A 26,812-nucleotide genomic window follows, 5' to 3' on the forward strand; every position below is an offset into this window, starting at 1 on the left:
GTGGTTTGCAAACAGCTACAAGGAAGAAATAAGTATTATAGTTATGTAAATGAACCAACTTTTAGTTATATGGATTGAAGATTGTAGTCAAAAACATATTCCTCTTAGGAGAGCTGCCATTCTTACAAAAGCTTTAAGTTTAAGAAAATAAAAGTAATGCAGATGAAAGATGTGCTTTTAGAATTTAATTCTTAAGGATTTTACATCCTTCCTTGGCTATCTTTTCTTTGAGTCTTTCCAAAAATCTAGAGAATATGCCAGATAATACCTAGATTTCATCTACTTTTATCACACACTTTAGAATAGTGATAGTGAACCTTTTAGAGACTACATGCCATGCCCCTGCCCCAGTGCTGACACGCTCTGCTCCACCTTACCTCACACAAGAGAGGGAGAAAGCACTCCCATTGGACTGCTGGGCAGAGGAGTAGGTGAAATGAGGAATGTCCTTACCCAGGGTGGAAAAGGGGAGGTCAATGTATGTTCCCATTGGGCTGCTGGTCAGTGGGGCAGGTGATGTAAAAAAATGTCATCAGGCATTTTGAAGGGGGGGGAAAGGAGTAGCTCCATCCTGGAGCCCCTCTGCCTTTCTAGTAATGAACTAGGAAGGGGGCATACATGCCCACAGAGAGTGCTCTGGGTGCCCTTTTTGGTATGTGTGCCATAGGTTCTCCCTTGCTTTTCTAGAAGGTATTTTATTTCCACTAAGGTATGCTTCCACCTGTGGAAAGGCTGGATAATTGAAGTCCCTCCTCACTATTTCATACCTCTGGGTCAGGCTTATGATAGGTTTCCTAAATCTCTTCACCTGTTTTCTCTTGGAAATCTTGGAAATCTCTAGTTCCCTACCAGGTAGGAAAATGTTCTGTCCCAATCCAAGTTAGCAGCTTCTTTGTAACTTTTTCCTTTAAAACCCTTACCTTCTGCCTTAGGATAAATACTAAGTATAGGTGAGAGATGATAAAGATCTGAAATAAGGGGGTAGCTTGTGAGTGGGAAAAGGGCCAGATGCTAGAGATATTGCAGAAGTAAAAAAGAGGCAATGTTTTGGCAACTGGCTGGATATGTGGGATGAGAGAAACAATGGAGTCAAAGATTTTGAACCTGAGAGATAGAAGGTTACCTTCCTGTCCACTAAGTAGGGGTTGGGACAGAGATGGCAGTAAAATAGGAAAAGTTTAGATTTTAATGGATCTTGAATACCAGACAAAGGCATTTGAACTTTATTTAGAAGGCAGTTGGAAACCACTGAAGATTTTGATACAAAAAAGTTATCTGATCACATTTTTGCATAAGAGACATTAACCTGGCAGCAGTATGAAGGATATATATATGCAGAAAATTATCACATTACCTATAGCCAGGTGAGTAGTAATAAGGGGACCAGAGGAATTAATGAGGTATGAATATAAGTTAAATTTACCACCTGGAAACTCTGAAGCATCCCCAGAAATTTAATACCTAGTATATTGCAGTCTCACATGGAATATAAAATTATTTTCTTGACCTTTGTTTCCTTGAGTGTTGAGAGTGCAAAAGAGAACACAGAATGTTTGAGAGAAAACTCACAGCCCTAGCAGTTCTCCCCATAGCAATAGATAGCACAACAAGAGAATAAGGATCTATTGTTGGAAGGATACCTGCCAAGTAATGCCTTTCCCTACAGGGTCTCTATTTATCCATTGAGTTTATATGCCCTTTGGTAATAAGCACTGGCCTCTTGCCCTAATTAAAGAAATCAAAAAAAGCATACTCAGAACTAAATGGCAGGCCTTAAAGCCATCCTTCTCCCCTCCAACTTTATGTCCATTTCATGACATGCTTTCTAGAATGCAATTATTTAAATGTATTTAATAGGATCATAAAACTATAACTGTAAGGGACCTCACAGACCACCCTTCTCATTTTATAGAAGAGGAAACTGAGGCCCAGAGAGATTAAATTATTTTCCCAAAGTCTCACACCTAGTAAGAATCAGGCAGTATTTGAACCCTACATATGACTCAGGAAAAGTTCTTTTTCCACTATTTTTGCTAGGAGCCAGTGGAGGAAGGTGGAGATATTTGCCATTGATATGGAGTGATATAGCAGTAATTAACAAGGTCAAGAAAATACTAATTTTGTAGACCAAGTAAAATAAGTGATTTAATGATTTTAAACATATATGTTTTCTATAATGGCCTGATCTTTAACAAGGTCCTTTGCTCTATAAAGTCCCTAGAACTTCTAATTCTCACTTATCTGTAGGACTTTTAATTTATGTGCATTTCAGTTATTCTGTCCCCTTTAGTCCTCTGGGAACATCACACTGGCAGCAGCTTTGAAGCATCAGACACAAACAAGACCTGTAATAAAGATTAGGCTTGTTCAATTTTTCTGTATTGGATAGCTGGAGAGTGATTTAACTATAGAATAGAGTTACATGGTTTAATTCACTGCTAGAAAACTTTACTAGTGCCTACTTAATAAGTATAAGAGAGTTCCATAATGTCTGGGCTTAATGCCAGAGTTCTTCTGAAAGAGCCTTTTGTTTTAACCTAGTGAGGTCATAGAAGTGAAAGCTGAGTCCCAGAAGATTTAGCTATTTCCTGGAACCTACTAAGGATAAATAGTGCTTTAAAAATAAGTACTACTTTAAGAGACCAGCTCTAAAGGAAAACATGACCATTTCGATTATTACCATTTTGATCCAAGATGGGAGATTGCCGGGCCTAAATCTTAGAATAAAGTCCCAAATTGCTCAAAAGATACCTGGAGGGATTCACTTAAATCCAAATGGTTTAGGAATAGAGCAGTATCTCTAACTGAACAGTGGGCAAGATACCCAGAATAAGAATCCTTGCCTTACAAAATCCTTGTGTCTCAGTAAGATTACTTTAAAGTAATGATCTCATAAATGATTGTCTCACAGAAAGATATGGGCAGACATGTTGTTAATTACTTTTGTTTTCTTCTCATTTCTGTCACACTTGCCTTAAGTTCTGGAAGTGGTGTCTTGGGGAACTTTCTAAAGTACCTTGTCTTTTGTAGAATTTAAGCTCCTTCACCTCATTTTTGCCTCTTTATTCCCTAATACCAGGTCTTGGGTATAGTGGGCACTTAATAAATATCTGTTGAATTTAAATCAGATTTTTGTTGTTAATAAGATTTTCAGGTAAGGACTTTTATGCTGTATTTTCTACCTTGGCAGATCTATTGTCTAATCCCAAACTTTAGAATTTGAGGAACTTGCTTTTATTAGTTTACCCAAAATTAACTAACTTCGGAGAAAGGAAGTCATATTCACAAAAACAGTGCCATAATTCATAAACCAGAATATCAACCTATATAAAAAGAGAATATATACACTTATGCCAACCAGAATATTTTTGTCTAATATCCAAGACACCATTTTCCCAATATTAATATACCTAGGAAACTAAATCAGTTTAAGACATTGCTTAGTGATCATGGCATCAGAGCATGGGAAGTCAAATAATCTAAAGTAGTGGTAGACTTTGGGATATTATCCCTGTCCTAAAATGGAATACATATTTTTAGTATCCAGAATATTAACATTTAGCAGAGATAATCTCTCCCCTTTAAACAACAACTTGGCCTCTTCTTACCATTCCAGGTTTCTCATACCCTCCACATGTTATATAAAGAAAGCCATACCAGTCACTTTGCAGGTCTTCAGCTACCATCTCCAATCTTTGCCCTGGATGTCCCACCATGACTAGAATGTTCTTCCTCTTCATCTCTGCCTCTTAGTTTCCCTAGGTTCCCTCAGAAATTAACTCAAACCCCACCTTTTGCAGGTGTCTTTCTCATTCCCTCAAATTGCTAACATTCCCATTTCTGAGATTACCTTCCATCTACTTTCCATGTATCTTGTATGTACCTAATTATTTATAGATTGTGTTCCTCCTTAGATTGTGATTTTCTTCTTTTTTGTTTTTAACCCTTACCTTCCATCTTAGAATCTTTATATTGGTTCTAAGGCAAAAGAGTGGTAAAGGCCAGGCAATAGGAGTTAAGTATCTGACCCAGGGTTACACAGCTAGGAAGTGGCTGAGGCCAGATTTGAACCTAGGACCTCCCATCTCTAGGCCAGTCTCTCAATCCACTGAACCACCCAGCAGCCCCCAGGATCTTCTTAATGGCAGAGATTTCTCTGTATCCTCTGCAGTTAGCACAGTGTCTGACAATAAGTACATAATAAGTCCTTATTGATTGAATGAATGAGAAGGAAGACTGACAAATTTGTTGCTATCTTTTTTCAATATTCCTTACCACTTATGACATTAATTTATGTTAAACTTATTAGAATCAATTATATTTGTTTCATTTCAGCAAAATAACATAATATTCTGTTATGAATGATATGTTAATTTCATCAGCCATATTTATACATCTAACTTTTTGGAAATTTCCTAGGAAATTAACTTATGATTTATCTTATATACTTTACATTAGCTACAGCATTAAAGGGTAGCTCTGCTCTTATTTCTAAACTCTTCATGCATACCTTATTTTGGTACCAAATCCACTTATGCATTAATTATACATTCAGCAAGTCAGCTTGGTATGGTAGACAAATCTTTGTACTTGGGAGTCATAAAGATATGCGTTCACATACTGCTTCAGACACAAGTCAGTCAATAAGCATTTATTAAGTGTTCATTATATGCCAAGCACTGTGCTGAGTATTGGATATACAAAAAAAGGACAGACAGAAATAGAAATGGCAAATAGAAAGTCATATTGGAACTGAGGTAGGCCAGGGCAGTGTAGCTAGATCCAAGTGCATGGAGGGGAATGATGTGTAACAAGATGGACTAAGGTGGAAAGGGCCAAGTTGTGAAGAGCTTTAAATGCCAAACAGAGAACTTTATATTTGATTGTGGAAATATTAGAGACTCCATGGAACTAACTCCTTAAGCAGGGAGATGATATAATCCAACCTACACTTGTAGATAATCACCCTGGCATCTAAGTATAGGAATGATTGGAATGGAAGAAGATTTAAGGCAGGGAAGCACCATTTTCAAGGCAATTGTAATAATCTAGGCTAGTTATAGAGGGATTGAACTGAGTTAGGTATATGAATAGTCAGTTTTATGAAGTGGCATGTAGGAGAGATGTTATGGTAGAAACAACAAAATTTGGCAGCAGATTGGATATGTAGGATAAAGGGTCAAGTATGATACCAAGTTAAATATCCGAGTGCCTGAGAGGTAATGTTCTTGGCAATAATAGGGAAGTTTAGAAAAGGAGAAGATGTGCCTGGTGGTGGGAAGGATTTTTTAAAGCTCTGTTTTAGATACGTTGAGTTTGAGATATCCAAAAGTCAGTGATATGACTTGTAGCTCAGGAGATAAACTAGAAGTAGACATAAAGATCTGGGGATCACCCATAGCAATAATCGTTTAATTCATGGGAGCTAATAAGGTTGAGCGAGATTGTATAAATGAAAAAAAAAAATGAGCCTTAGAACACTCACATTTAGTGGAATCTATATGGGAATACCTGTATTTAGTAGACTTGATGTTGATGAAAAACCAGCAATAAAGAATGAAATGGAACAGTCAGAGAGATAAAATAACCAGTCAGCCAGTAAAAACATTTATTAAGAACCTACTATATGGCCAGGCACAATGCTAAGTGCTGGAGAGAAACGATCACAAAAGTCTAGAAACAGAATCCTGTAGGAAGTTGATTGTTATAGAAAATCAAGAAGGATGAAGTTTGAGAAAAGACAGGTTTGGCAATTGAGAGATCATTGATAACCTTAGAGAAGAAGATTTCAGTTGAATAATTAGATTAGAAGCCAGACTGCAGAAGATATGAAAGGGAATAAGAGGAGAAGTGGAGGTATTGATAGTAGATGGCTTTCTTAAAAAGTTTGAGCCATTAACATGACAGCAGGGGAGAGTAATGAATGTTGGAGGGGATGTGGCAAAATTGGGACATTGATGCATTGCTGGTGGAGTTGTGAATTGATCTAACCATTCTGGATGGCAATTTGGAACTATGTCCAAAGGGCGCTAAAAGACTGTCTGCCCTTAGATCCAGCCATACCACTGCTGGGTTTATATCCCAGAGAGATTGTAAGGAAAAAGACATGTACAAAAATATTTATAGCTGCACTTTTTGTAGTGGCAAAAAACTGGAACATGAGGGGTATGCCCTTCAATTGGGGAATGGCTGAACAAATTGTGGTATCTGCTGGTGATGGAATACTATTGTGCTCAAAGGAATAAAGAATTGGCAGAATTCCATGTGAACTGGAATTGATGCAGAGTGAAAGGAGCAGAACTAGGAGAACATTGCACACAGAGACTGATATGCTATGGTAAAATCAAATGTAATGGACTTCTCTACTAGCAGCAATGCAATGATCCGGTACAGTTCTGAGGGACTTATGAGAAAGAACGCTACCCACATTCAGAGGAAGAACTATGGCAGTAGAAACACAGAAGAAAAACAACTGCTTGAACACATGAGTTGATACGGATATGATTTGGGATGTAGACTAAATGACCACCCCAGTGCAACTATCAATAATATGGATATAGGTCTTGATAGATGACACATGTAAAAACCAATGGAAATGCATGTCAGCTACGGGGGGAGTGGGGGTGGGTAGGTGGAGGGGAGAGTAAGAACATGAATCATGTAACCATGGGAAATTTTTCAAAAAATAAAAATTAATAAATAAAAATAATAAAGCTTAAAAAAAGTTTGAGCCATGAAGAGGAGGAAAAACAACAGAAAGGTAATCAGCCAGGAATTATTAGGACCTTTAAGAATGGGAGAGAGTTGGGCATGTTTGTGGGCAATTTTGAAAAGGGAAAAGTCACCTCTTCATCTGATAACTGGAGTAAGAGAGAGGATAATGGAAGATGTCTGAATGATGGGGGAAAGTGAAAGGGGGAACTCTCAATGAATGATTTCCATTTTTTCAGTGAAGTATGAAGTGATATCATCAACTGAGAGTTTACAGGGAAGGGGGTGCCATTGTAGTTCTGATAGAGGAAGTTAGAACAACTACTTTTTTTTTTTTTAAACCCTTACCTTCCATCTTAGAGTCAATACTGTTTATTGACTCCAAGGCAGAAGAGTGGTAAGAGTAGGCAATGGGGGTCAAGTGACTTGCCCAGGGCTGGGAAGTGTCTGAGGCCAGATTTGAACCTAGGACCTCCCGTCTCTAGGCCTGGCTCTCAAGCCACTGAGCTACCCAGCTGCCCCCAGAACAACTACTTTTGAAAGTAGGATAGTAAATCAATTAGAATCACTAGCTTGTGAGACCCTAGGCATGTTACTTTACCTCTCTAAACCATATTTTCCTCATCTGTAAATTGGAGATGATTCAGAGTTCTGAGGCTCAAGCAAGTTAATATATATAAAAATCTTCTCATACCTTAAAATGTTATATAAATGTTAGCTATTATTACTTGCAAAGTACTATTAGACCTTATACGGGATCCAAAATAGTATAAAAACTCATATCTTTTGGTAGTCGATGGGTTAATTAGGGAGGTAAGACATACATTTAACAGTTAACTCACAATACAAAGTAGTATATTATGTGCCAAATAAGTGGTACAAATGAGAAGTAAAATACGATTCCCGATCAACTATGTAAGAAAGGAAAACCTAAAATTTGGGTTAAACAGTTGAAAAAGTAACAGATTATGTTGGGTACCAAAAATAATAATTCAACTAAACTAAGATGTGATTTGGTTTATAAGAAAGATAAATGATGGATTATACATTTTGTTTAATCACACTGACTTTCCAAGAGGACCCATAGTAATGGGAAAGACACGGAGTTATTCAATATCCTCAGCAAACTGATGCCAGATACTAAATACCTGAGAGATCCAGTGCTGGACAAAGCATCTCCAGATCAAAGTGAATCATCTTCCATCCATCTTATTTCCCTTAAGAGACAGAACCAATTTGTAGCCCTTAAAATTAGGTTACCTAAGCTTTTACAAACTCTATCGCCTATATAATGAAATTCAAATCTGATCCATAAATATTAATTCCAGTGATTAAAACTCTTAACTATATTCGTCAATCTAAACTTTACAAGTTGACATTAGCAAATAGCTCTTGACTATCTGCTGTACATATGACCCTGTCCTAAATGTTATTACTTTGTAGATGTGTCATAGCACTGAGAAGGCAGTATCCTTTTGCATAAGAAATTCATAATTTTAAAGGGAAAGGCAAAAAAGTCAAAATGCCTTTATTTAGCTGTATAGCTATACAAAATGTTAAGAGTCATGATGATTTTGGAGGGGGGGGTCTGGGCATGTAAATTTATCACCATATAAAACTGGCATTGTGAAAACACCCCTCTACTGATGAAATCTTCTCTTAAGTTTTAAGGACAGAAAGGTTAAATGATTTGCCTATGTTCACTATCACTATGTGCAAGAATCAGGCCTGGACCCAAATCTTCCTGACCCCAAGAAAGGTCCTCTATCCCACTCTACCATATTACTTAGTTTTTATAAAATGATATTATAGTTGAGCACCTATTAGAAGTGACCTAATCCAATAAAGATAATTCTAAAGAACCATTCCTAATTAAAAAGCTAAGTTAATGTCAGAAATTCTCTTAAAAGTAAAGTTTTATCTAAGCTTTATCTCACATTATGGTCCATAATGAGTCCTCTTCATGCTATTCTCATTCTCCTTTTTTATTTCCTTTGGTACCTGATTGAACAGCAAAGATTTTATGTAGAAATTTCCCTGGTTTTCTCTTTCCCAGCTCAGTTGGTCATGTAACTAAAAAAACTAGAAAAAGAAAAAATTAAAAATCCCTAGGTAAAGAAAAAATTGGAAATACTAAAAATCAAAAGAGAAATTATTAAAATTGAAAACAAAATAACTATTGAACTAATAAGTCTAGGAACTGATTCTTTGATAAAACAATAAAATAGATAAAGTATTGGTTAATTTGATTTAAAAAGAAGAGAATCAAATTACCTGTATCAAAAATGAAAAGGTGATTTGACCTCTAATGAAGAGAAAATCAATGCAATTATTAGGAGCTATTTTGCCCAATTATATGACAAACTAGGTGAAATGGATTAATATTTTAAAAAATTTAAATTGCCTAGATTAACAAAAGAGGAAATGGAATATTTAAATAATCCCATCTCAGAAAAAGAAATTGAATAAGCCATCAATGAATTCCCCAGGGAAAAAACCCCAGGGCCAGATGGGTTCACAAGTGAATTCCATCAAATATTTAAAGAACAAGTAATCCCAATACTATGCAAACTATTTGACAAAATAAGCAAAGGAGGAGTCTTATCAAATTCTTATGAAACAAATATGATACTGACACCTGAGCTAGGAAGACCAAAAACAGAGCAAGGAAATTATAGACTAATCTCTTTAACGAACATAGATGCAAAAATCTTAAATAAAATACTAGCAAAGAGATTACATCAGTATATTACAAGGATTATTCACTATGACCAGAAATTGCAAGGGTGATTCATAATTAGGAAAACTATCCTCATAGTTAACTATATCAGTAATCAAACTAATAGAAATCACTTGATTATCTCAATAGCCACAGTAAAAGCCTTTGACAAAATACAACACCCATTCCTATTGAAAACACTAGAAAGCATAGGAATAAAAGGACCTTTCCTCAAAATAATAAGTAGTATTTATTTAAAGCCATCAGCAAGTATCATTTGAAGTGGGGATAAGTTAGAAGCCTTCCCAATAAGATCAGGAGTGAAGCAAGGATACCCATTATCACTACTGTTATTTAATATTTTACTAAAAAGGTTAGCTGTGGCAATTAAAGAGGAAAAAAATTGAAGGAATTAAAGTTAGGCAATGAGGAAACTAAACTTTCATTCTTTGTGGATGATGGTATACTTAGAGAATCCTAGAAAATCAACCAAAGAGCTAATGAAAATAATAACTTCAACAAAATAGCAGGATATAAAATAAACTTATACAAATCATCAGCATTTCTATATGTTTCCAACAAAAATTCAGCAGCAAAGGTTAGAAAGAGAAACTCCATTTAAAATCACTAGACAATATGAAATATTTGGGAGTCTATCTACCAAGACAAATATAGGAATTGTATGGACACAATTACAAAACACTTTCTACACAACTAAAACTAGATCTAAACAATTGGAAAAACATTTATTGCTCACAGGTAGGATGAGCTAACATAATAAAAACAACAGTACTATCTGAATTTACTTATTTGGTGCTGTAGCTATCAAGCTACCAAAAGACTATTTTACAGAATTAGAAAAAAATAACAAAGTTCATCTGGAAGAACAAAAGATCAAGAATGTCAAGGGAAATAACAGGGGGAAAAATGTGAATGATGGGAGCCTAGCAATACCAGATCTTAAACTGTACTTTAAAGCAGTGATCATCAACAATATGATACTGGCTAAGAGATAGAAGGGTGGATCAGTGGAATAGACTAGGGGTAAATGACCTCAGCAGTTTTCAATAAACCTAAAGATCCCAGCTTTGGGAATAAGAGCCCACTATTTGACAAAAACTGTTGGGAAAATTGGAAAATATTATGGCAAAAATTAGATTTAGATCAATAGCTCACGCCCAATACCAATGATGGTGAACCTTTTAGAGAAGGTATGCCAGGTCCTGCCCACCCATCCCACCCCCAGACCAAATGCTGTGCCTGCCCACACACACACAGTGTGCTCTGTCCCTCCGCCACACATGCTGGATATGCCCCCACCCCCTTACCCCATATAGGGGAGGAGAAAGCACTCCCATTGGGCTGCTGGATGGAGGGGTGTGTGAAGTGAGGAATGTCCTCAATGAGTATAGAGAGGGAAAGAAGTGACCCAAGCACTCTGCTCCCCTCCAGCTCTGCTGCCTGTGAGCCTCCAGCCTTACCCCCATGTGCTCCCTTTGGACTGCTGGGCAGTGGTGCTGCTGATGTAAATGTCATCAGGCACAGTGGAGAGGGAGAGGAAGGGTAGCTGAGTGCTCACAAAGAATGCTCTGTGTGTCATCTTTGGCACCTGTGCCATAGGTTCACTATCACTGATCTATACCAAGATAAGTTCAAAATGGGTATATAATGTAAATATAAAGAATAGTATACCTGTCAGATCTATGGAGATGAGAACTTAAGACCAAGCAAGAGATAAAAAAAATTATAAGATAAAATGAATAATTTTGATTATATTAAATTTAAAAGGGTTTGTATAAACAAAACCAATGCAACCAAAAGTAGAAGGGAAGCAAAAAACTGTGAAAAATATTTTATAACAGAATTCTCTGAAAAAGGTCTAATTTCTCAAATATACAAAGAACTAAGTCAAATTTCTAAGAAATCAAATCATTCTGCATTTGACAAATGGTCAAGAGTTATGAATAGATGAAGAAATCAAAATATAAATAATTATATAATAAAGTGTTCTAAATCCCTGCTGGTTAGAGAAATGCAAATCAAAACATCTCTGAGGTGCTCCCTTCCACCTAGCAGTCTGGCCAATATGACAGCAAAGGAAAATGATAAATGTTGGAGGGGATATGGTAAAATTGGGACACTGATGTATTGCTGGTGGTGTTGTAAATTGATCCAACTATTTTGGTAGGCAATTTGGAATTATGCCCAAAGGGCTTTAAAAGAACACATGTCTTTTGACCTAGCAATGCAAGTATTAGGTATAAACCAAAGAGGTTTTTTAAAATGGGAAAGAATCTGTTTGTACAAAAATATTTATAGCTGCGCTTTTTGTAGTGGCCAAAAATTGGAAAATGAGAAGATGTCCCTTAATAGGGGAATGGCTGAACAAACTGTGGTATATGATGGTGATGGAATACTATTATACTGTAAGGAACTTTTGTAAGAACTGGAAAGACCTACATGAACTGATATGGAGTGAAATAAGCAGAACCAGGAGAACATTATACACAGTAACTGAAACATTGTGGGATGATCAAATATAATTGACTTTGCCACTAAAAGCAATGCAATGATCCAGGACAATTCTGAGGGACTTATGAGAAAGAATGCTATCCACATCGAGAGAAGGAACTGTAGGAGTAGAAATCCAGAAGAAAACATGATTTATCATTTGTTTTTATGGCTATCTGATTTGGGGTTTTGGTTTTAAAAGATTATTACAAAAATGAATTATATTGGGAATAGGTTTTGAGTGATAATATATGTATAACCCGGTGGAATTGCTTACCAACTCCAGAAGGGGAGAGGGAAGAGGGAGGGAGACAACTAGAATCATCTAACCATGGGAAAAAAATTTTAAATTTAAATTAAAAAAATAATTAGTTCTCATAACTACTCTGAGAAGTAGGTTATTATTCTGATTTTAGAGATGAGGAAACTGAGGTAGACAGTGGTTAAGTGACTTGTCCAGGATTGCACAGCTTGTGAGTGTTAGATTTCAACTCAAGTGTTCCCAACTCCAGGCCAAGTACTCTTATTTACTTCTTCACTGTACCAAGTTTGATCAAGTAGGACACCTAAGATGTATCCTTCATTTTGGAAACAAGTCAGCTAGCTCCATTTTCAGAACCTCAGAAAAGAAAGTAAAAACTAATTCATCACCATCCTTTCCCTACTCCATCCCCATTGTGTGGAAGAGGGATGCGAAAAATGATAGGAAGTTTATTAACCTGTAAAAACAACCATGGCAACTTGTTGCACCTTCTTCTTAATAAAATTCAGGATTTCATACTGGGAACTCAAAATAATAGACTGAGTTTGAATGAGGCATGGATGTTTTCCCAGAAAAAGCATATTACAGGGGGCAGCTGGGTAGCTCAGTGGATTGAGAGCCAGGCCTAGAGACAGGAGGTCCTAGGTTCAAATCTGGCCTCAGACACTTCCCAGCTGTGTGACCCTGGTCAAGTCACTTGACCCCCATTGCCTACCCTTACCAATCTTCCACCTATAAGTCAATACACAGAAGTTAAGGGTTTAAAAAAAATTTTTAAAAAAAAGCATATTACTTTAGAAAATAAAAGGTTTATATCTCTTTGTGGCTATTGGGGATAACAACTGTGGAGTCTAATTGGAATAGTCAGAAGTTTAAATGTTAATTTCAGATTTAGCTTTTAAATGGCTAAGTTCAACTTTGGTTCCTCATCTTTTCCCAAAAATGAATTCCGTTTCTTTGCTAGCGAGAGGCACCTTCTTAATGATTTCTCTCAGTCGCTTGTGCTGTTGCACTATCAACCTCAGGCAGCTGTGATTCTTTTAAGAGGATGCACAACTAATCTGAACGCTAGAGCTTCAAATATAGAAAGTTCTTTGAAATTCTTTTTGTATAGTCACTTGTCAGTTATGCAGACTAATTAAGAGAAGTAGTTTACATGATCAAAAGTGGTTGTTAATATAAAAATTCTTTTTATTTGACTTTGGGTCCATTAGAGAGGCAGTGTGCATAGTAGAGAGCTGGCTTTAAACCTAGAAGGACCTCTGACATGGATCAGGAGTGTGACTCTGGACAAGTCACTTAACTTTTCAGTGTCCTAGACATTGCCATGAGACTAAAAGTTTCAAAGAAGATACCAACCTTCTTTGATAGGACTTTAATTCTAACCTGAGAGTTCCCTCTTTCAGTGAAATCACATGTCCTGTCCCTACACTGTAGAGTACATTATATCATTTTAATTTTGCTACAGGTTTGCCTAATTATTTTCTATAAAGTGAAATCAAAATTAGTGTAAATTCATTTGTCATACCTCATTTACTCAAAAGTAAAGTAGCTTAGATTTAAAATGGGTTATGTACTAATAATATGCATAGATAGAATTATGAATTTTCTCCTTTTCCATTATGGTTGCTATATAACTATTACATAAATGTTAAAGTTCATGATGCTTATGTTTCAGGAAAGTATCTCAGACAAAAGAGAATTGACTTTCAGCTTCCCTATGACATCCTCTGGCAGTGGAAACACAATCAGGTACAAAGAACATGATTCTTTGGATTTTATTCTTGTGTAGAAAGAGAAAAATTAAAGCCTTTGTCCCTTACCTTTTAATTCTCATTTTAGCACTTATTGAGAAAAGTCTCTGAAGATTAAAGAATGAGGAAAATGAATTTGTACTCATTTTTTAACTTAGCCTATTTGCCTTTAGCTTTTAATTAAGAAATGATGATAGGACCTGGGTTCCCAAATCAACCCTTCTCTAATACAGCCTTTGACTTTTATTTTGGTAGCAAGACTGTTTTGCAAAGATCCTCTATGAGGCAGGTCTCAAGAGAATTTGGATGTACTGCCAACAGGATGAAGAAATTTTAGGCCTTATTTTTGTTGGCTTTTCCCCAGAAATGTGGAATTTGTTATTCACTTGCAAACTAAGATTATTCTACTAAGGCATTGGAAGAAAGTATTTAACACTTAAATTGAAAAAAAAAACTTTAAATAACATGAAAAACTAAAAATAGGAAGTTTTTTTTCCTTCTTTCTCTGATTGAAAAGTTTTCACCACTAATTTTTACATAAGGCTTCAGCCTTCGACCCAGCTCTTACAATGAGCAATAACTTTGGGATAATAGGACTAGCCATGCAAATGAGCTGGATATACTCCCAGCCTTTACCAAAATGCCATCAAAGTTTAATCTTAAAGGGGCAAAAGCTCTTGACTTTTCCTTCTGTATGCTATTTAGCAACTTCCCTTTTTGATTCTAAAAGAATCATTATATTAGATGATAACTGGAAGGCCATTTAACACTTAAGGAAAATCAGTGTTTTAACACATTTACAGAAAAATGATAGTAGGTTTATTCTCAGTAGATTAATGATCTTCCTTTCTTACTTGAGAGTCAGCATGTTACAGTGGACAGAGAGCTGGCCTCACAGCTGGGAAGACCAGGTTTCAATTTCTACCTCTGGTAGACATTGACTTTTTGACACTGGACAAGTCTGTTAACCTATCAGTGTTCTAAGCAGTTTTCTTAGGACTCTTTAAGTTGTGGAAAGTTCCCTATGCAGTTCCAGGCCCTATCTCAATCCTTTCCAACTAGAGCTAAGAAACTTTTATATTATCCTCTACAGCAGAGGTGTTGGCAACAAAACTCCCGAGTGTACCCTACCAGATTAAAATGTAATCGGGAAATGTTTAACAAAATGAATAAAAATATAAGGAAGATAATGTTTATTCGAGGTTTTCTGAGTCAATATGATGTCCAAAGGGATCTCTTTCTGTTTGAGGTTGGCATCACTGCTCTATAGTATAATGTTACCTGACTACCTGACTTCTAGTATATTCTTGGTTGCATTGATAAATATTTAATGTTGAGGGCTCCCTTTTCAGGCCTTTCATTCACTAATTCATTAATTTAATTAACTTAATTAGAAAGAGAAATGATCTTTCTCCCAGTTCTGAGCCTGAATACCTACAGTCATCTACTATAATCCTATGCACCTAGATCACCCAACTAATCCAGTAGAAGTCTTCTGCATGCCTCTTTCCTCACCCTACCTTTCCCCACACCCTGATGGCAAAGAGAATATTGATATCTCTTTATTCTTGAGGTTCTGGTTAAGGCTATCAGACAAAATGCCACTCAGTTCTTTACATAATTCTGGCTTCTTCTAGTGATTCCAATTCTTTGTCCCCCTCTTTTAGTGAAGGTTCCCCCTATCCAAAGTAAAAACTTCAGAAAGTGTTTCCTTCAAGCATATTCTATGCAGAAATTCTTTAAAAATATTTCCATATAAGAAGAGTTTACTGATAATTTCCTGTCTTTGTAGTGATTGTTGCTACTAACTGACATTTGAAGTTAAATGCTGTATCAAGACATTTCTTTTCTTCTTCTTCTAGCTATATAAAAAGCCAGATGTCCCACTATACAAAAAAATCCGTTCAAGTGAGTAACTTGTAACTATCAAAGGACTCTGATGACTTTTGTCTGCATTTGTTCTTAACCTACTTCTGTCCCCTTTTATTTTCTGCTTCCATCTCATCCCACCCTCCTATTTTTCCATAGCCTTAATGTTGAGAAATTATATTTTGTCCTGACTCACAGACTTCTCTTTGCTCCCTCCTCAAGATGTCTATGTTGATGTCAAACCTCTTTCTGGCTATGAGGCTACCACCTGCAACTGTAAAAAACCAGATGACGGCAATAGGAAGGGTTGTATGGATGACTGCCTCAACAGGTAATATTTATCATCATCATTATGACTGGCATTTATATAATGCATGAAAGTTTGAAAAGTACTTTTCATACATTATCTTTTCGTTTGAGTCTTATATCAACCCTGAAAGTAATTGCTATCATAATCCCTCAAAACAAGTTTAGAGAAACGAAATATCCTTGTCTCAAGTCTTCTTGACCCCCAAACTACCTATCTATCATTAGCCATACTATTACTACAACTAAAAGAGACTAGTACTTTGAGATATAAATTAAATGAGATACATAATATATCATATCGTTAGTTAAATGAAATAAGTTAAATTAGCTTATAAACTTATACAAGTAGTAATATACTTGGTGTGTAGAGTATAAACTGTTGTCGTCAGGAGTTATAGAATGAATACTTTTAGGTTAGTTAAAAAGAGGGAAATTTTAGAATTGGTGTTAACTACAACCTTTAAAAATTATATCAGTTACCATATGTCTGAAATGGTTTGGTCCTACCAGGCTGGATTAGTTAATCCTAAAATTCTGAATTAAAAAAATCTCATTATAGTCCATCTGTAAGAAGCTCCTTTCACTAGCCTAGTTTTGGTTATTTGGTTAATCAGCATGTAATTAAGACACTTTTTTATGCTCAGTGTTCTGTCTCTGAAATCTCTAAAATCTCTTCTGATCCTGTAATAATGAGAACAACAAAGTATTATCTCATGCCTATCAGAAACAATGAATGTTAGAAGGAATGTAGGAGGCAGCTGGGTATCTCAGTGAATTAAGAGCCAGGCCTAGAGTTGGGTTCAAATCTGGCCTCAGATACTTCTTAGCTTTGTGACCCTGGGCAAGTCACTTAACCCCCTTTACCCTCACCACATTCTTGCCTTGGAACCAATACACAGTATTGATTCTAAGGAGGAAGGTATGGGTTTAAAAAAAAAAAAATCAAGGAATGTGGGAAATATATACACTGTTGGTAGGGTTGTGAACTATTCCAGCCATTCCAGAGAACAATTTGGAACTGTGCCCAATGGACTATAAAACTGCATACTCTTTAATATGATGCAGTATTACGTCTGTACCCCAACAAGATCAAAGAGGAGGGAATAGGACCTATACTTAAAACAGCATTTTTTATGATGGCAAAGAATTGGAAGTTGAGGGATGCCCATTATGAGGAATGGCTGAACAAATTGCAATATATAATTGTGATGTAATATTATTGTGCTATAAGAAAAGACAAAGGGTCCAGAAAAACCTGGGAAGACTTATATGAACTGATACCAAGTTAAGAGAACACAAGTAATGATGATCAACTGTAAAAGACTTAGCTACTTTGGATTAAGAAAATGATCCGGGACAGTTCCAGATAACCCAGGATTACAAATGCTCTTTATATCCAGAGAGAGAGAACTCTTGAGCGCAGATTCAAGCATACTTTTAAAACTTTTTAATATAAATGTTTGTTGAATTAATTTTTTTAATGGTGGGGTGGTGGTAGAATAGAGTGGCAAAGGTTACCTCCTGGAAAATGTTGGACTAAAAGAAAAAGGTAAAGAGGTTAGCTAAGTGGCTTAGTGGATGGAGAGCCAACCCTGGAGATGTCCAGTTCTGGGTTCAAATTTGACCTCAGACCCTAGCTTTGTGGACCTGGGCAAGTCATTTAACCTCAATTGCTTAATCTGTGTCTCCCTTGGCACCAATACACAGTATTTATTCTAAGATGAAAGGTAAGGGAAAGAAAAGAAGGGGAGGGAATTGGATCAGGATCAGAACAACAGTCCAGGCAAGGAGATAAAATGAGAGAGGACATGAAAGTAGAAGTGTCTAATGGCAAGTTTCTGGGCCATATCTAACTAGTAGACCAATCTAATTAGATAAATGGGGAAAATATTAAGGAATATTGTACTTTGATATATATATATATCCTCTCTGTCTTTTCTCCCAGTCCATTGTCTTTGCTCTGGATTAATTTTCTTTCCTTTACAAGCTTGACCAGCCTAGAATCTCAGTTAAAAGAAGGAATTCAAAAACCATTAGTCCAACCTATGCCTAAACAAGAATTCTCTTTTCAATACCAACCTATGCCTAAACAAGAATTCTCTTTTCAATATACTTGACAAATATTCAATCTCCAGCCTCTCCATGAAATCTCCAGTGATAGTAACTTCCCTTATTCTGTACTGGGTGGCCAAAAAAGGAATAAATATAATTTCTCTTCAAAATGACAATCCTTCAAGCACTTGAAGATAGTTGTCGAGTCTCATCCAAGTCTTCTTGAAACTGAACCTACCAGTTCTTTCAGAAGTCCTTATATAGCTTGATCTTAAGGTCCACCCCTTTTTACCATCCTGATCACCCTCCTCTGAGGGTCCTCATAGTACCTCTGAAGAAGTTCTTGGTCATTGCTTTCAATAGAATTCTTAAGTCTTTCGGGTTTGCTTTTCTTTACTGTATTTGTCCTGGGTTTTCCTCACTTCACTCTATCAATCTATAATTCCAAGGATTTTCTGAAACCATATTTTTTGTCATTTCTGTCTGTAAATAATATTTCAGTACATTCCTATACACAGTTGGAGGTCAGTCCCTTAAATTTCCATATTTTTTCCCTTTTAATCTCCCTTCAAAGGCAAGAAGTTTGTTTTCCATGTAACTTGTTTCCTCCTTGGTACTATTCCAGTATTATTTTTTCTCCTCTTCCTTCCTCTTCCCCACATCCCACCAGTTTCTTTATTGAGTTTGATGTATTTTCTCACCGTACTCTATGCATGTAAGTGTGTGTGTGTGTGTGTGTGTGTGTGCTTTAAACTTTACTTTGATTCAGATAAGAAGTCAGTTTACCCTGTTGCCAACTCCTCCCAGCCCAGCACTTATGTTTATAAATTTCTCATGCATTTAAGTTATGAATGGAACAAACATTTATTAAGTTCTTACTAAATGTCAGGCATAGATTGGGGAAAAAAACAAGGTCCAGAGAGATGAAGTGATATGTTTAAGGATAAAAGAGTAATAAATGGCAGAAATTGAATATTCTTTCTTCTGGAAATGGAAGGGGATGGGAACAAATATTTAAGCACCCACTCTATGCCAGGCATTATGTAAGCACTTTACAAATATTATCTCATTTGTTTTTCACAACAACCCTGGCATGTAGATGCTATTATCATCCTCATTCTACAGTTGAGGAAACTGAGGCAGACAGAGGTTATATATCTTGCCTGGATTCCCACAGCTAATAAATGTCTGAGGTCAGATTTGAACTCAGGTCTTCCTGACTCCAGGACCAACACTATCTACAGTGTCACATAGCTTCCCATGGGAAATAGCAAATTCTTCCTTCAATACTTTTATCTTACCTTTTCTTTCTCCTCTTAAACTCTTTAGATCAAAACTGATCTCCCTTAGGTCCTCTGTCTTATTTAACTTCCTCATTATGTTGTGAAAGGACACTTATTTCTTCTCCCCTCATTAGAATGTTAGCATTGGAATGTTGTATATCTTATAACCTCTTTGAATTGTTCAAATTTAACTAACTTTATTTGTTTCTTTTGACTCTTGTGTTGCAAAGTTTCAACCCAGTTACAATCTTTTTATCAGCAGTGCTGCTTTGACCTTTTTTTTTTTAACATTCATTTTTTGACATTTTGCCATTCAGATTCATCTCCCCTCCCTGAGGCTGTAAGCAATATGATCTAGGTTATACATGTTTTATCATATAATACTTACTTCCATATTCATCATGTTGTGAAAGAATATATACTACAACAAAAAAAAAATACTCATGAAGGAAATAAAGTGAAAAAATGATAGACTTCAAATCTCTATTCAGACTCTATCCGTTTCTTTTATGGTAATAGATATCATTTTTCATCATGAGTCCCTTGGAGTTGCCTTGGATACTTGTATTGCTGATAGTAAAATCATTCACAGTTGATCATTGTACAATATTGATGTTGTATGCAATGTTCTCCTTTATCAGTAGTTCTTAAAGATCTCTATTCCACTGAGAGTACATTTTTTTCATTATGGGATTATACTTAGGTTTTCAGTGTAAATTAATTTTAGTTGTAATCCTTTTTTTTGGTCTTTTTGAACATTTTATGAATTTTAAGGTCTCTCCTTTATATAAGAAGTTGCTAGGTCTTCTGTGTACCTGACTCTTCATCCTTGGTATTTGATTTTGACTAATTAACAGTATTTTTTCTTTGATATGGAAGCTTTGGATTTTGACTATATTTCCTGGATATTTTTTCTTTAGTGCTTCTTTGATCAGTAGATTTTTTTTTCTAGTTTCACTTCCCTCTTATTCTAATAGGTCTTGGCAATTTTCATTTATAATTCTTGAAAGAGAGTGTCCCAGGATTTTTTTTTCTCTTAAAAAAAAATCATAGTTTGCAATGTTAATTAAGTTTTGTCTCCTTGATTTGTTTTCTGGGTCATTTGTTTTTGATAGCAAATATATCATATTTTATCCTATTTCTTCATGTTTTATCCTCCCCACCCCCCCATTATTTCTTACTGTCTCTTGGAGTCATTGGTTTCTGTTTGGTCTTTACTAATTTTCAAGGAGTCCTTTAACTCAGGTAAGATTTACCAATTTTCTAAGCTATTTATTCTTCTAGTTTATTCCAATTTTTATCAATTCATTTCTTACAAGTTCTTGTTGAAAATCTAAATTAGTCTCTGCTTGCTAGAGATATGGGTTTACTTTACTTTTTGTAGTTGAAATTTTGAATTTCTTTAAATCTATCATGATTCTTCATAGTATTCAGTATCTTTTGTTAATTCAGCTTTCCATCTTTAGTTCCTTAATTGAGGCTTTGTGCTAGAACCAGGTTCTGTTTTCTTCTATCCTTATGGTTGAACTAATGGTTCCTGTTTAATCTCAACCAGGGTCACCTTGGTTCTTTACTGATGTCTACTCATGTTAGTCCCTGCTCGAGCTTTGGGGTTCCAACCTCTAGACTTCAGAACCCTCTGTAACATCTCAGGACTGAATGCTAGGAATTTAAGAGACTGTAGGCCTGGGATTTCCCAGTCTGAAAGCCATTTTGACTGTTAAGTATGCTTCTCAGTCTTTCAGCCTGCCTAAGAGTGTATAAAGGCTTAAAAGCTATATATGTCTTTGTTCAGCCTCTGGTATGCTGAAGGCTACAAGCTTATTTCTCTGAGCACTGGCATAGGCAAGCGGGCCTGTTGCTTGTGGACTTCTGGCTAACTTTTTTGTACAGTTCTAGAGTGTAAAAAGTCATTAAAATTGCTCAAATGTATCTCTTTATTATTTTTGACATGGTGTCATATTTAGATTTTAGCTGGATTTAGAAGTGTGCTCCTTGCCTCTGTCCAGACAATTATCTTGTCCAGAAGCCTTGCAACAGAATTCTATACCTTAACAGATCTGGAATCTCATCAGTATAGAAAACACTTCTACAACCCAACTATACCTAATCCTATATAATTCTCTTCCTTGTCCTACCATAAATTCTCCATAGAGATTGATCTGGTGAACTAGAAAGCTTCCTGCATTTTGTAGATAACTATCAGTACTTAAATTTTTTTGTGTTATCATTTCATTTTCACCAAATGAACAAACAGCTATTTCGTTTTCTAGTCATTTGTCCTTAGTTGAACACCCAATAGATCCTGTGGGAGCTGGATTTCACTTATGTTTCATTTTCTCCTTAGAATGATCTTTGCTGAGTGCTCACCTAATACCTGCCCGTGTGGGGAGCAATGCTGTAATCAGAGGATACAAAGGCATGAATGGGTACAGTGTCTTGAGCGGTTCCGAGCTGAAGAGAAAGGCTGGGGGATCCGGACCAAAGAACCTTTGAAAGCTGGCCAGTTCATCATTGAATACTTGGGAGAAGTTGTCAGTGAGCAGGAGTTCAGGTACAATAAGGCCAATCAGGAAAATGTTAGATGTGAAGACAAAACATTTGGGTTTTTTGGGTTTTTTTTTTAACTTTCAGCTAACTTAGTCTTCATGCATTCCTCCTTTTTTCAGGAACCGAATGATTGAACAATACCATAATCATAGTGACCACTACTGCCTAAATCTGGACAGTGGAATGGTGATTGACAGCTACCGCATGGGCAATGAGGCCCGGTTCATCAACCACAGCTGTAACCCAAATTGTGAAATGCAGAAATGGTAAGTGAGAAGGAAAAGTGGAGCCAAAGGTCTAGTGAATCAAGTAATATCTTGCACAGCTGGAAACAATTTGATATCATCAAGGACTCTTCATTTTCTTAGTGTGAAAATTACATTCACTAATGTAGATTCCAACCTCTCTATAAATTATACTACTCTAGATTTAGGAATTAAGGAAGGACAAACAACTCTAAACTAGACAAATTAGGTGAATTCCCTTCGTTCTACTAGTTAAATGTTCTATTTCCATAACCTATTTCAAGGAAAGCATTTAAAATTGATATTTAGCCTCAGGGACCTTTGAGTAAGTAACCAGTTTAGCATTTAATCAGTTCATTTATTAGATGTTTGAGTGTATTTCAAATTGTCTAGCTTCATGTTTAGAGAAAGATGCAAGAAAAGCATAGAACTCATTCCCTATACTCCCCAAAAGTTGATAGCCAAGAAATTCATCGGCATAAATGGCATTCCTTCTACAATATACCTAACCGATGGTCATCCAAATTTTATTTGAAGATTTCTAGTGAGGGAGAACTTATTATCTTTAAAAAAAACAAAAACCACTTACCTTCTGTCTTAGAATTGGTGATAAGTATCGGTTCCAAGGCAGAAGAGCAGTAAGGGCTAGGCATTTGCTAGCCCAAAGTCTCACAACTAGAAACTGTCTGGGGCCAGATTTGAGCCCAAGACTGCCCATCTCCAGGCCAGGCTATCCATCCACCAAGCCACTTGGCTGCCCTGACTTACTGCTTTTCAGAGCAACACATAACACTTCAGTAGCTCTAAGTGTTATATAAAATTTCTCCCAAAATAAAGCCTAAATGTGACTCAACAACTTCTATACATTTCTCCTGGTTCTATTCTCTGAGGATTAACAAAATAAGTTTTATCCCTTTCCCACAGCTCTTCAAATACTTGTATAAATTTGTCATGCCAAGGTCCTTCTCTATCATGGTTAATGTTCCTGCGGTTGCTCTGTACCTTTTCAGTATTTTTACTAAAATGTGATGCCAAGAACTGAAGACTGTATTCCAGAGGAGACCAGAGCAAATGCAGCTGTAATCTGCTTAGAACTGTAAAAGTGAAATTTGAGAGATGCCATCTTTAAGTATATATATATGTATTTTCTGGACACGGGGAAATTATCAAACTACATTTCCCGTGGTCCAACGGGTTTCTGGTTCCAGTTCTTTGGGCGTGGGGAGGCCTACGTCTCGACACAGAGAAGAGTTTTAATCTCCTGGGTTGGGGGGAGTGGTCTCTTGGCCAGCAGACTCTGGAGGAGACAGGAGACAATAATGGCGAGGGTGGCGATTTTGAATTCTTACAAGCGCATGGTCTAATAACTTTATCAGCATGGCTTTAATTAAAATACTAATTTATATTATTATAGCAGCCTTTATTATTTTTCATATTTATAGAACTGACCACTTTACTATCAACACAGCAATTTTACATTAGTTTTTTGGCTTCCTAATTAAACGTACTGAATTTTCAGGACACTAAAATTACTGAATCTTTTTCAGATTGACACGAATTTATTTTAAACTAAAATATGACTTCATCCTCTTAAAATGTCCTATTATTTGATTTTGGTCAATACTCTGGCCTATCTATATCTTTTTCAACCCCAAGTTTCATCCTGTTTTTTAATTATCCTTCTCAGTATCGTCAACAAATGTAATAAGCATTCTATCTATTCCTTTATCTAAATCATTAATAAAAATGTTAAACAATATGAATGCAAATGCAGATAGATCCCTGGCCTCACATGTTGGCATCAATCCATTATTAGGTAGGTCCCCCCAATTAAGCTAGTTCTAAATCTACTTAATTCCATTTTTTGTCTACTCCACATCTCATCTTTTCTACAAGAATAGTATGAGATAGTTTACCAAACACTTTGATAAAATCAACAATATACAACATTTTCTTGATATAGCTGTCTAATAACCTTGTCAAAAAAGAAATGAGATTACATTATTAAAATCTGCTCTCAATTAAGACATATTAGCTCTTTGGGATCACCATTTGCTTTTTCTAATACTCACTAGTGATCCCTTTTTTTTTTCCAATGACCACAAATCTACCTTCTTTCTCTCATCCCTTACCCACTTCCTCCTTATTTGATTTAAAAAAAAAAACCCTTACCATCCATCTTAGAATCAATACTATGTACTGCAGAAGAGCAGTAAGGGGTAGGCAGTGGGGGTTAAGTGACTTGCCTAGGGTCACACAGCTAGGAAGTGTCTTGAGGTGAGATTTGAACCCATGACCTCCCGTCTCTGGGCCTGGCTCAAACAAATCTTATTGCAAAATAAATAGTCAAAAATTTCCACATTACTCATGTCTAAAAAATTTATCTCATTCTGTGCTTTGAGTTCTTCACAGGTTTATGAAGGGGATGGGTAACATGTTTCATCATTAGTCCTCTATAATCATGGTTGATCATTACACTGATAAAGAGTTCCTAATTCTTTCAAATTTGTTCAGCATCATCATTTTGCTGTCATTCCATAAATTGTTCTGGTTCTGTTCAGTTCATTTGGCATCATGCAAGTCTCCCCACATTTCTCTGAAAGTCTCCTTCCAACATTTCTTACAATACTTTTCTATGACATATTTATCCCATAAATGGTTTGTCCATTCTCCAGTTGTTGAGATATTCATTTTTTGTCACCTTTCTAAAGAGATATAAATGTTTTTGTACATCCTTAAAGTTTGTTTTGATCAAGACTAATCCTTCTTTTAAAGGACCCTCCCTCTAATTCCATCCCCTTCTTCACTTTCCCTCCTGTTTACCTAGTGAATTAAATATATTTCTGTACCTAACTTTGTGTGAGAGTATTCTTCCTTTAACTAGTTCATATGAGAATGAGGGTGAAATATATGCTGCTTCTTAGTATAACAGAACTACTCCTAGCCCTTATCTTATTAGGTTCCCTCCACAATCTCTGATAACAAGGCTTTAGAGGGTAGCCATTATTCCCTTATATTAGAATGTAAGCAGTTTATCTTTGTTTAGTTGATCATTTTTCTTGATATTTACTTTTATTTAACTTCTGAGTTTAAACTTAAGAGTTTCCATGCAACTCTAGTCTGTTTCTGGTCTGAAATAATACTGTAGCATTAGGCTAATTTTTGCTGGTGAGTTATTTTTATCTATAAGGCTGTATCTTTTGCATTCTGGAATATCATGCCTTTAGAGTGTTGCCTGCTAAATCCTGTGTGATCTTATCTATGGTTTTTTCTTTGACCAGAAGCTCTGATGTTCTTGGAAATTTTCACTTTGGACTTTGGAAAAATGATCCCGGGAGGGGAAGGAGGTAACACATAGCTAAATGGATCAGTAGATTGAGAGCCAGACCCAGAGACAGGAGGTCCTGAATTCAAATCTGGTCTCAGGCACTTACTAGCTGTGTAACCTCTGGACAAGTCACTTAATCCTATTACCTAGCTTTTACCTTGGAACCAATGTACAATATTGATTCTAAGATAGAAGGTAAGGGTTTAAAAAAAGAAAGGAAGAAAATGACTAGTGGATTATTTCTGTTTCTGCTTTGCTCTCTCCTTCTGAGAGATCTTTTATAATTTCTTGAAAAATGTCTAAGGGACCTCCCCCATTTTTTTTGAAGTCATGGTGTTCAGATCCGTGATTCTTAAAGTTTTTTTCTCCTTTGTTTTCCAGATTAGTTGTTTTTCTTTTTTTTTCTAGACATTTATTAATATTCGTTTTTAATCTGTTTACATATTTTATGCCCTTACTTTCCCCTTCACCCCCCGCTCTCCCCCCACCCATGGCCAACTCACATTTCCACTGGTTGTAACAAGTGTCCTTGTTCAGGGTCTATTTCCCATTCATGTCCGCCTCAGTCCATGCATTCAAGCAATTATTTATCTTATATGTTTCCTCTCCTGCTGTCCTTCCTCTGAATGTGGGTAGCATCTTTACCATAAATCCCTCAGAGCTATCTTGTGTCATTGCAGTGCTGCTGGTACAGGCGCCCATTACATTTGATTTTACCATAGTATATCAGTCTCTGTGTACAATGTTCTTCTGGCTCTGCTCCTTTCGCTCTGCATCACTTCCCGGAGGTCTCTCCAATTTGCATGGAATTCCTCCAGTTTATTATTCCTTTTAACACAGTAGTATTCCATCACCCGCATATACCACAATTTGTTCAGCCATTCCCCAATTGAAGGACATCCCCTCATTTTCCAGTTTTTTGCCACCACAAAAAGCGCAGCTATAAATATTTTCATACAAGTCTGTTTATCTATGATCTGTTTGGGGAACAAACCCAGCAATGGTATGGCTGGATCAAAGGGCAGACAGTCTTTTATAGCCCTTTGGGCATAGTTCCAAATTGCCAGCCAGAATGGCTGGATCAGTTCACAACTCCACCAGCAATGCATCAATGTCCCAATTTTGCCACATCCCCTCCAACATTCATTACTGTCCCCTTCTTTCATTTTAGCCAATCTGCTAGGTGTGAGGTGATACCTCAGAGTTGTTTTGATTTGCA

At 36.2% G+C, this 26,812-nt stretch overlaps 1 protein-coding gene across 2 annotated transcripts in view; it reads left to right on the forward strand.

The window, feature by feature from the left end:
• The window catches only part of ASH1L (ASH1 like histone lysine methyltransferase), a 188,957-nt gene that overhangs the window by 111,059 nt on the left and 51,086 nt on the right, over window positions 1-26,812 (forward strand). Inside the window, exons 7-11 of one of the 2 annotated variants that reach the window (XM_044676977.1) lie at window positions 13,861-13,955; window positions 15,820-15,865; window positions 16,049-16,157; window positions 21,818-22,024; window positions 22,140-22,286. In XM_044676977.1, coding sequence (XP_044532912.1) covers window positions 13,861-13,955; window positions 15,820-15,865; window positions 16,049-16,157; window positions 21,818-22,024; window positions 22,140-22,286 — 604 coding nt within the window. The remainder of the gene's footprint in view (window positions 1-13,860; window positions 13,956-15,819; window positions 15,866-16,048; window positions 16,158-21,817; window positions 22,025-22,139; window positions 22,287-26,812) is intronic. The other variant, XM_044676978.1, reaches the window with a different exon arrangement.

This window comes from Gracilinanus agilis, chromosome 4 (assembly GCF_016433145.1).
Source record: "Gracilinanus agilis isolate LMUSP501 chromosome 4, AgileGrace, whole genome shotgun sequence".
Taxonomy (NCBI): domain Eukaryota; kingdom Metazoa; phylum Chordata; class Mammalia; order Didelphimorphia; family Didelphidae; genus Gracilinanus; species Gracilinanus agilis.